Raw genomic sequence first — 12,346 nt, 5'->3', positions numbered from 1 at the left:
AATATAGTCATTACACCCTTCCTGTGCTGTTTGCATGATATATCTATTTTTAGTCATTTACTTTAAACCTGTGTCTGTATATTTAAAGTAAATATCTTGTAGGTAGCATTAGTTGTGTGTTGCCTTTTGATTCATTTGGACAAGCTTTTTTGGGTGGGGGGAGAGTACAGGGGTGGAGGGGCAGATGGAGAGAGAGAGAGAATCTTAAGCAGGCTGCAGAGTCCAACTCGGGGCTCATCTCACGAACCTGAGATCATGTCCTGAGCCGAAATCAAGAGTCAGACACTTAACCAACTAAGCCACCCAGGCACCCCAGGACAAGCTCTTTTTAATTAAAGTATTGATTGTATTAATATTTAAGATATTTATTGATATATTTGGATTTAAGTGTACCATCTGCTATATATCTATTTTATGATTTTATATGTATATTATAATGTATTTTATTTTATGTATTTATATACATATAATTATTTTATATAATATTTTATTTTATTTAAAATTTTTATGTTTGTCCCTCTGAGTTTTCTTTGTACTTCTTTTCCAGGCTCCTTTTGGATTAATGAATATTTTTAAGAATTCTTGTTTAGCTCACCCTTTGGCTTTTTGGCTATACATATTTGCATTTCTTTTCTTCTGTTTTTTCTTTAAGTGGCTGCTCTAAGGATTACATATACACCCTTACCATTTCAGTGTACTTAGAGTTACTGTTTCACCATTCATGTGAAATGTAGAAACCTTATAATTGTGTAGGTCTCCATTTACGTGCCACATAGATTATTTTATACATATTATATGTATTATATCTACCTTCATTATAAACTCTACAGTGAAACATTGCAATTTTTACTGTAAGCGTGCGTGCACACATACACACACACTACTTTATTATTCTTATTTATTTATTTTTAAAGTAGACTCAGTGCCTGATATGGAGCCAGCGCAGGGCTTGAACTCATGACCCTGAGATCAAGACCTGACCCGAGACTGAGAGTCACACACTTAATGACTGAGCCACTCAAGTACCCAAGCACATGTATTTATTTTAAGTAAATTAAGGGAAGTAGTTTTTTTTTTTTTTTTTTTTTAAGATTTTATTTATTTGACAGAGACACAGCAAGAGAGGGAGCACAAGCAGAGAAAGTGGGAGAGGGAGAACCAGGCTTCCTGCTGAGCAGAGAGCCCGATGCGGGGCTCAATCCCAGGACCCTGGGATCATGACCTGAGCCAAAGGCAGACGCTTAACGACTAAGCCATCCAGGCGCCCCGGGAAGTAGTTTTTTTTTTTTTTTTTTAAAGATTTTATTTATTTATTCGACAGAGATACAGACAGCCAGAGAGAGAGAGAACACAAGCAGGGGGAGTGGGAGAGGAAGAAGCAGGCTCATAGCGGAGGAGCCTGATGTGGGGCTCGATCCCACAATGCTGGGATCACGCCCTGAGCCGAAGGCAGACGCTTAACTGCTGTGCCACCCAGGCGCCCCGGGAAGTAGTTTTTTTATATTTCCCTATATATTTACCATTTCCAGTGGTCTTTATTCTTTCCTAAAGATCCCAGGTTTTCATCTGTCATCATTCTCTTCAGCCCGAAGAACTTACTTTAGAACTTAATGTAATACAGATTTACTATTGATGATTATGGTTTAGTCTTTCCTTTATCTTAAAAATGTCTTTATTTTACTTTCATTTTTGGGGGGATATTTTGCTAAATATAAAGTTATGGGCTGATTGGTTTTTTGTATCACCATGTTAAGAACTTTGTTCTACTGTCTTCTGATCTCCACTGTATCTAATGAGAAGCCAGCAGTAATGGATATCATTGCTCTCCTTCCTGATTGTAATGTGTCAGTTTTTTTCTGAATACTTTCAAGATTTCTCTTTACTTTTAGTTTTCATCGGTAGTCATTGTTCTCCATATTTATCTTGGCATTCACTAAACTTCTCTGATCTGAAAATATGTCTTTCACTAAATTTGGGGAAATTTTGGCCACCACAAAAAGATTGTTTTCTATCTTATGTTCTCTACTTCTGGGTTTAAATAAAATTGTTAGAGATTTGGATATTATCACAGAGATCCTAGAGGATCTGTTTTTATTATTGACAGTCTTTTTTTCTTCTTAGTTCTTCGGATTGGGTAATCTTGATTGATTTATTTTCAAATATACAGATTCTTACCTCTGTTGTTATTAATCTCATTAGTGATTAGTAGATTTTAATCTCATTCAGCGTAATTTAAATTTCAGATACTGTATTTCTTAGTTATAGAATTTCTATTTTTTTCATCTTCTAGTTTTTCTGCTGAGATTTCTTTGTATTTATTACAAGCATAGTTATACTTTTTAAAAAATCCTTGTGCTAATTCTAAGATTTGGCTTATCTCATGGTTAATCTCCATTGTATTATCTTTTTTTTTTTTTAAGATTTTATTTATTTATTTGACAGAGATAGAGACAGCCAGCGAGAGAGGGAACAGAAGCAAGGGGAGTGGGAGAGGAAGAAGCAGGCTCATAGCAGCGGAGCCTGATGTGGGGCTCCATCCCATAACGCCGGGATCACGCCCTGAGCCCAAGGCAGACACTTAACCGCTGTGCCACCCAGGCGCCCCTCCATTGTATTATCTTAATTTTGGATTTTATCCTGGAAATGGTGAATGCCACATTTTTGAATATGCTGGGGTCTGTTATATTCCTCTGAAGAATGTTGATTTTGTTTGTTTGTTTACTTGTTTGTTTTAGCAGGAAATTAAGTTAGTTGAATTAAAATTGTAAAAATCCTGTCTCTTCAGGGACCTTTGTTGTTTTCAGTTCTTTTATCCTTAACTATCTGTGGAGTTTTCCCCTCCTATGCATAGTGTAGGTTTCAGCCCAGGATTTGAGTAGTGTTTACATCTAGAATTTTTGGCTTCCTTTTCTCACTCATTTTCAGGATTCCCCTTTCATTTTCCTTTTGTAGTGGTTACTCTCTTGTTTCTTCTGTTGTTTTAGGACAAAAATCCTGAAGTTTCCTGTTGGAGTTTTAGCTGCCCTGCATGGCAAAGACTTAGCCTTGCCTTCAGAGAAGAAGCTGATATAGAATAGGAAACTTTCTTATTGATCTGTTCTTTTCAAAAGTGTTGGCCGCCTACAGAATCTGCCTTCCTTTGATCACTATCCAATAATACCTTTAGGTAGTTGTTTTTTTATAATATCTATAAGATAACCAGTCTGGTAGAGGCTTTCTTTCAGTACTGTAAGCAGGATTTGAAATCTTTAGTTTTTTAAAAAAACCATAGTATATCCTACCTCTTACTGTTATTTAATACAAAGAATAGCTGGATTAGGGTAGAGGAGGGGAATAGTTTTATTGTAACAATTAGACGTAAGAAAAGAAGTTGAATAGATATGGAAGCCGAGATTGTAGAGATAGGGAAGACACTATTTTTGGAAATTATCTTAGATACATTTAGATTTGTTATATTATTTGAGGAGACTGAATAATCAGTATGCAATTTGAACCTTTAAGGCTTACACTTGAGACATTTTTTGACTAAACCTTAATTTCCTCTGAAGTTGACAACATATATTTCCCTCATATCATTTTAATTGAGTATATTTATTCATAAAGAATCCTATACAGATGCTTACTTCACATAGTTACTTAGTTACTAAATCTATAACTAAAAACTAAATCCTTTTAGATCATTTTCAAGAATATTTGCTTTTCATAATACAAAATATACACTAAATGAATGTAATAAAATCTACTTACTATAGGTCCAGGTCAAGACCTCGTCCACGTTCCCATAGTCGAAGCAGTGAAAGGTCCAGTCACCGAAGAACCCGTAGTCGATCTCGGGATAGAGAACGACGTAAAGGCAGAGACAAGGAGAAAAGAGAAAAGGAGAAAGATAAATGCAAGGACAAGGAATTACACAGCATCAAACGTGGGTAAGTTGAAACAAATCTTAAGTAGTGATGACTCAGTGATTCCATGGCAATATTCAAACTAAATTTTCATTCTCTGAGATTTTTTTCTTAGATGGACACAAGAGGAAAATATATTAGATAAAGAAGAAAGGATAAGTCAAACTGGTTATCTCAGATTTTTACTATGCTTCCTTTATATTCCCATTTTCATTTAAGACTTATATAACAAACTTTAGAAACACAAAATAAATGGCACTATCAAAGCTTAGTATGTCAATAAAGAAAATTTACATAATTCTTCAGGAAAGTTCTACATTCAATTTCCTTATGAATATGATTTTAAAATTTAAAGACTAGTTCATGATTAAAAATGTCTGTTAGTTTATTATAAAGCTGTTAGGAGAAAAGTATAAAGGTGAAATGAAGGGAGGGAACCATGTGATTTCCTATTGGTTAGGCCTCTTTCTATGTGGAATAGGACTTGGCCACTGGTAAGGGGTGTGTGTGTGAGACCCAGGATTTATTTTTTCTGGAATTGGTATTATTGAAACAATTAGTCTAACTTTGTCCAGTTGGAGGTTGAAATCCATTCATAACTCTTTGTTAAATTAGAAAATGTTAAAATGAAACAAAGTCTTGGTTTGTAGTTTGAATTATAGCTTCTTGTTTGTTTTACTCAAAACTGACATTGGGCTCTTTTATTATATGAAGTAAAACATCTTGGAATTTATCCCCCTTTGTGAGTCTTTCAACACCCTATGTATACCCACTGTAATACTTCAGTACAAAAGTATTTATCTGTAATGTTTCAGTTCTCAGTGTTAAGTCAGGGAGCTTGTCAGGATCTTAACTGTAGTTCCTTGAGATCTTGATTCTATGAAGAATTAAATTTATTAAAGGATATGGAACTCATCCGTCTCTCATTCCATTCTTTTTCACAATTGTCTGTGTGTTTATTTTTTATTTCCAGATTTACAGTGATATGTTATAAACAGATTCTTTGAAATGATAAATTTCTGGTGGATTTTAGAAGAGGATAATATTATTATATGACTTTCTTTTTCCTGTTCACCTCACAAGTTTTAATGCACAGAGAGCAGTTGTGGTCTGCAAAATTCTGCGTTCTGTTTTTTTCTAGTTTTAAGAACTGTTGAATGTTATAGGAGAGGAGACGGGGTTGGCTATCTGGCCATAAGGATAGGGAGGCTGAGTTGGCTAGAGTGGTAGAGTGAAATTAAGATCAGAGAGGATATGAGAGAAATCTATTGAGAGAGGAGAAAGTCGGATGATAGATTCGAGGAGAGGATAGAGAGTATTTTTTTGAGACTGGAAAATATGGACCAAGAGGATGAATAAATTACGTCAGTCAAGGAACTCCTTTGCTCCTTGTTCCTTTTTTGTTCTGTTTTTCTTTTGGTTTACTCTTTAGATGTTACGTGCCTATGAAAAGAGTGACTACGCTTTCTGCTAGTCATTAAATTTTTGCTTTCCACCTAACCAGAATAATTACACAGTTGTGTAAAATTAATATTACATAAAGCATTATTTTGGAGATTTTGAAGGTAAGAAAAAAGAGTGCATGGATAAAAAAGGGAGGTTGGGTGGTTTCAGGGAAGAGTCTCATATGATGACATCAGTCTTGAAAGTTTGGGCCAGCTTTACAAGTTAAACTCAGTGGCGATTATGTTTGAGGGACTGAATTCTGGATGGCAGATTTACAAGGTAATAATGTTGTATTCATCACTATTTTTTAAATGTCAACAAAGGGGATGAACAAAGTCAAAACAAGAGGTGTCAGTTGAAGGGCTCTGGGAACCAATGTCAAAAAGCTGTTGAGTAGCTTGATTCAGTAATTTCTATGGTTTTAATGGACCATAGTATAATGTGCTGTTATATCTGGATATTCTTTTTTTTTTTTTAAAGATTTTATTTATTTATTTGACAGAGATAGAGACAGCCAGCGAGAGAGGGTACACAAGCAGGGGGAGTGGGAGAGGAAGAAGCAGGCTCATAGCAGAGGAGCCTGATGTGGGGCTCGATCCCATAACGCCGGGATCACACCCTGAGCCGAAGGCAGTTGCTTAACCGCTGTGCCACCCAGGCGCCCCATATCTGGATATTCTTTCTTCTGGTTAGTGCCGAGGACATCCAGATTCTTATCTTTTGGTATGATCTAAAATCAGGAATTTTTTGGGGGGGTCAGCATACACATTTAATGATAGTATGTATATATGTACAGATATACCCTGCTTTGCTTCAGAAATAATTTTTTTTTTAAAGCTTATGTGTTTATTTCTTAGACCTGATTTCTTAAGCCATTCAGGGCAGAGAATATATCTTATACTCTTTTCTATCACTTAGAGTACCTAATGTACATGTTAGTTGTTGATAAATATTGATTGATTATTGATCAGATACATTCATTCATTCATTTGCTCACTTGTTTGGTCAGCAATATTTAAAAGCCTCCTACTTGTGAAGTACTATGTTGGTAATAGTGTGGTAATAGTAGGCCAGTCCTACTTGGAGAGTTTATGCAGATGGCAAAATAAGCATAGATAGAGGAGATGATGTGTAAGTAATTACAGTGAAATCAGACGAATGTTTCACTAGGAAGCTATGGAAACAGTGTATGAGTTAGAATGCTTTTGGCCATAAGTAACAAAACCTAAACCATAGTAACTTAAACCAGGGATAGCAGACTTCTTTGTAAAGGGCTGCATAGCAAATAATTTAGGCTTTTTAGACCGTATGTCTCTGTTGCAACTACTGAACCTATGTCCTTTTAACACCAAGGCAGCCATAGATAATGTAAATGAATGATATGGCTATATGGCAGTAAAACTTTATTTACAAAAATGAGCAGTTGGAAGATTTGGCCCACAGGTTGTAGTTTGTCAGCTTCTGGCTTAAACCTTGAGCACTTTTTTTTTTTTTTACGATTTATTTATTTATTTTAGAGAGAGAGTAGGGAGGACGGGCAGAGGGGGAGGGAGAGAGAAACTCCACTCAGCACGGAGCCCGACGTGGGGCTTGATCTCATGACCCTGCGATCATGGCCTGAGCCAAAACCAAGAGTTGGAGGCTTAACTGACTGCGCCACCCAGCGCCACCATGAGCACATTTATTGCTAATAAAACAAAGAGTTTAGAGGTAAGCAGATCTGGGTACTTTTTTACCCTTCCAACAGGCCAGTCTTAGCATGTTGGCTTTCATCCTCAGTCTTGACACATGTTGGTTGCAAGATATTTCCATGAGCATTAAGCTGTTTGGTCCAGACTAGTCAACATGTCAGGGAAGGTTTCAGAAGAAGTGGTGTTTATACATTGAAGGGAGAGGTGAGAAAGAATGTTATGTGCAAAATGAACTTCATGTGGAAAAACTTAGAGACGAGCAAGGGGGGTACGGCATATTTGAGGAACTAAAGTCTAATGAGGCTTGATTTAGAGTTGAAGAGGAATAATGGTGAGAAATGAGTATTGGAGTACTTTATAAGTTAAGGTTGGAGTTAATTCTAAAGGCATTGAGAAGCTGAAGTTCCAAGTAGAGTAGTGATAAGATCAGGTCTATATGAGGTATGAACAAAATGTTTTGTTTACCGGGGACATAATAATAAGTGTTTAACGTTTTAAGTGTATTTTCTAAGTGTCAGGAATTTTGCTAAGCAGTTGACATGCATTATCTTATTTAGTTTTCGTAATAGCCTCAAGGAATAGGAACTTTTGTTATCCTTCAAATAGATGAAAACTTGTAATCACAGAGCTAGTAAGTGGTAGAGTTAGGCTTCTAATTCATATTTACTGACAAGAGCATCTTGACTCTTAACAGTACATTGTCCTCATTCCTGTAGTAATCCATAATCATTGATGATGAGATATAATGTTTGAGATCAAGTGATATGCTGTTGCTTAAACTTCCCTAGAAAATACCTAAAGAGAACTGAATTTCTGTGCCTTATTTTATTTTTATTTTGATCAGGCCAGAAATCTGTGATTAGTAAAAGATTTATTTTTTCTTTTCTCCCTCTCTCTTTCTCACATATTTTCCCACAACAGCATTTCTTATGTTTGTTTAGAATTACATTTAATAAAAATGACAAAATTTCTACCCCTTACTTAATTATGTCTCTGTGATCATTTCGTTAGCTGTCTCTTGCCAAATGATTTCACGCCCCCACCCCCACCGAAAAAAAGTGGGTGGAGAAAAAGGAAAAAAATTCACAAACCATGTAATAGACTTATATATTAGTTCATTGTGGTTGAGCAACCCAATAACAAATATTTTAGCTTATGTTATGCTAAATAACCTAGATGCTTCCCCACATAAGATAACAACTCATGTGTTTCTGCCTCTATATTTATAACGATGTTTGTTTTTATCAATCTAGCTTGAAAATGTCAACATTATATGAAAATTGATAGCATATAAAGCATATATTTAAAAGTACAAAGTAAGAAGAGCAAGAACAATAATGGTAAAGGAATATTTTATAAATTGGGAAAATAAAAGTGGGAGAGAAAGGAATGTGCAAGAAGAAATTAATGAGCCTAATAATAAGAAAGTTTTTTTATTAAACTTTTGAGGAAAAAGATACCAAATTAGATAATTCTGAAAAATCTTATAAATACAGCAGCTAATTAAACGTAGTTCTTGGAATTCCTAGAACATTTGAATGATTTTATCTTATAGTGTTGTAAATTGATCTTTTCATTTTATTAAGCTGCTGAATAAGGAAGGCCCAATAAAAGCAGGGAAGGTATTAGGAGTTTGTAGGGACTAAAAGATGTCTTTCCTTATAACACTATATGAAGGATTAATTTAAGAAAGACACAAAGAGCCTTGTCTTAGATTTTTTGAAGACGGTTTAATGATGTTAATTTTAATGTTTTACATTTATAAAATTTGGTTTTTAAGACTATTTTATCTTTAAACATTGATACAGATTTTTCTTGTTTTTATTAGCTTCCCCCGCCCAAACATTGACACAGATTTTTCTTGTTTTTATTAGCTTCCCCCACCCGATTTTTAAAATTTAAAATATTTATCATATCATTAGATATTTGTATTTATTTACTGGAAATATGTTTTTAAAATATGAAAACAAATTTTCTTAACAGTAGTTATGTTGAAGTTGGACACAACATTATTTTGTTAAGCATACTTATACTGAGAGTCAAAAATCAGAAATATGAAACTTGTCATGACATCTCATAATTACAGTTTGGTTTGATGATTATGAATATCATACACCCCATCTGAGTCTTCTGTATATTCATATTGTGCCTTCTTTAGCAACATTTGATCAAACTCCATCAAGTATAGTTGGCTATTATAAAACATCTTTTATAGACTTCTTTGAAGAATTGATTGTGAGGGGCGCCTTGGTCGCTCAGTTGGTTAAGCGCCTGCCTTCCGCTCAGGTCGTGATTCCGGGATCCTGGGATCGAGCCCTGCATCGGGCTCCCTGCTCAGTGGGGGAGTTTGTTTCTCCCTCTGCCCCTCACCCTGCTCATGCTTTCTCTCTCAAATAAATAAAAATCTTAAAAAGAAAAAAAAAGAAAAATTGGTTGTGAATAAATACGTCAATACCACCAGTGACATTCTACTGTTTATTTTAAATCATACTGCCATCCTTAAGAGTAGAATTTGGATGGTTTTGCTTAAAGTCTATTTTCCATCAGGATTTAAATTACCAGCCAGGAAAATTTGGTTTAAAGCAGTTATTGCCTAGTAAAATACTTTCTTAATTTGAGTAACTTTGGGATTCATCAGGAATCTAATTTGGCATTCCTGAACGTATTCTCCTTTAGATGTGGTATTATGAAAGGCTTTCAGTTATTATCCCCTTATTGACTTTTCATTAGATGGATGTTGTTTTCAGAAATGTGCCAATCAGGATTTCTAGAATATTTTGCTTGAACACTTGAGTTTATACTTTTCTTCTTTTCTTTCTTTATATAACTTTTTAAACCTTTGTGCTCTTAGAGGTATTTCCCACTGAACGTAGAAATTCGTATATGGACAACTGAAGCAGTTCTTTTTGGTGGGTAATGGAAAGGGAATATGTTTAAATAGAATTTCTTATGCTGAAGTGTGACTCCCACTACATCAGTTGTCTTTAAATCTTTCTGAAAATATATTAGAAGCTACTGGGACAGGATTGAAATTGGGCTTCATAGCCTGTATGTTACCTATTTATAAAATCTTTCATTAAAAAGTTTACTGTGCAGTGTAATTAGAAGTTATATTACTTGTATCAAAACTATTTCAGGTATATCTTTATAGACTAAAAGCTCAGAAGGCTTATCAACAGAAGCAGCATATACTTTTTGGTCATAGGAATTACTACCTTTGAAAATGTAGTATTCTGAAATACACACACACACGCACACACACACACATTTAAAAGTGTGCTATGGTATTTAGATTCTGGGAAAGAAAATTTCTGCTCATTTTAAATCATTTAAAATTTTTTTTCCTTACAGAACAAGTTATTCTCTTTGAGCCTTAATTTATTCTTCTGTAAAATGAGGATAACGATACTTAAGAAAACTAGAAGTATTACAAGCAGTGTGTGTAAGAAATATAGTACCATGTAGTAATCACACTTTATAGATATATGTTGATTAAGGCTTTGACCTGGCAATGTTCCAGAGTCTTCAGTTGTAGAGTTTCATGCACTAAGTTTCTGTTGATGAGATTTTTCCTACCTAGTGCTTGGCAGAAGATGTTGAAATGATTTGGGAATGCTGGACTCTGAGTTTTGACAGCAGTTACATACTCTTAGAGGCTGTCATATTTTTCCTTACCTCTTATTTCTTTATGCAGCAGGAAGTCATTTATGCTAATTTAGTCCATTTGCATATAGGTTATAGAGTTCTGTGGTGCAGAGCATGCTTAGAACTCCTTTTAAGTGTCTGTTTGGATCAAAGCAGGGCTGTGTGATAGCTGTTGTCTGACACCAAGCTGTGTGGTGTTGTTTTCATTAAACATTTATCACACTTCGAATGTGACAGCAGGCAACTTTGTGCCAGTATAACATGTTTTCATAAAAAATTTATTGAAAAAGACGAGGCTTTGTAAAGAGATCTTGTTGCCTTTCACCAGTGGCGAAGGGTAAATGTTTGGTTCGAAAGAAGCATATACCTTTAACACATGTCATTGTAACATGCAAAGGAAGCTTCATACTGTCAATTTTGTTAAGCAGGTAAACAAATACATTTTTATATAAATGTGAACGCTGGATTTTTCTTCCTTTTTAAATGAAATTTTTTTTTTTTTTTACAATTTCCTTTTGAATTGAATGAATACAATAACAGTGGCCCTTTATGTTGTTGGGTATTTTTTATTGCAATAAAATTTACCACCCAATCTCCATTGTGTAGGTTTGCGACTAGGTATTAGTTTTGTTCAACAGAAACAATCTGTAATTTTTTCAGAAAGACAAGGTCAAGAAAGGGAGTCTAACATAACAAAAAGAATAATCAGCAAAAGCAGGAGGCAAGGGTTTTAGAAGTTCTTCCCCAGGTCGCCACCTTTCTCTTATTCATTATATTAGTACATTTTAATTATCCCAGAGCTTGCCCAATGGGATTTGACTTGAGTTATGCCTGATAGAGCATTAAATGGCATGAATTGTAGGTTCATTCTTTCTTTTTGTGGTTGCCTGGCTGTGAAAAGCCTTGGAATGAGAGAAGGTATTTTTATTTTCCTTTTTCATTCTACAGGAGGCTCAGGAATTACAGTTAGGTGAAGCTAGTGAGAGAGTAAAGTAGCCTCATGCTGGACTTCTTAGTATGTTTCATCACATCAACTATAAAAAAAAATTCGGTGAGACCCTTATAAGAGGTATTACAAAAAATTGTGTTAGCGTTAATATTCAAGAATAAAAGGAGGGAATAGTGAATTGTGTGTAGGAAGGAACTTTATCTTTGGAACCATAACAAAATCCACACAAACTTTCAAATTCTGACTCACTGTGCTTTGGAGCCATTAAAGGATGATTTTTTAAAAAGGTAAAATTATGACTCATAAAAATACTCATGAGCATATGCAAAGGTATTATTTAACTCATTAATTAATGGGGGAACCATGAAGATGGTTACTACAATAGCTCCAAGGAGAATCAAAAGAGCAGACACATATTTGTGGGACACAAAATTGTTTAATAGAGTCAAAACTGGCTTTTTTCATTTGCATATCTGTGGAAAATAATCATTTGGATTGCTGTCCATTATCTGTAATTTCTGAAATTTAAAAATAGGCGAGGAAAGGCAGAAAGGTGGAGATAACTTGGAAAGGCACCCTAGACGAGATACCGCGTAATTTTTGGCCATCTCAAGTCATTTAAAATTTTTTCCTGACAAGGCAAGTTACTATCTTTGAGGCTTAAATGTGTTCTTCTGTAAAATGGGGATAATGATAATCGAAAGGCTATAAAT

At 34.8% G+C, this 12,346-nt stretch overlaps 1 protein-coding gene across 1 annotated transcript in view; it reads left to right on the top strand.

Annotated features, from left to right (window-relative positions):
- The window catches only part of RSRC1 (arginine and serine rich coiled-coil 1), a 411,289-nt gene that overhangs the window by 96,724 nt on the left and 302,219 nt on the right, over positions 1 to 12,346 (top strand). The window contains exon 4 of the mRNA XM_019799225.2: positions 3,753 to 3,926. Within this exon, the coding sequence (XP_019654784.1) occupies positions 3,753 to 3,926 (174 nt within the window). The remainder of the gene's footprint in view (positions 1 to 3,752; positions 3,927 to 12,346) is intronic.

Source organism: Ailuropoda melanoleuca, chromosome 1 (genome assembly GCF_002007445.2).
Source record: "Ailuropoda melanoleuca isolate Jingjing chromosome 1, ASM200744v2, whole genome shotgun sequence".
Lineage (NCBI taxonomy): Eukaryota > Metazoa > Chordata > Mammalia > Carnivora > Ursidae > Ailuropoda > Ailuropoda melanoleuca.
Note: the sequence above shows the minus strand (reverse complement) of the source record. Positions and strands in the feature narration are given on the sequence as shown.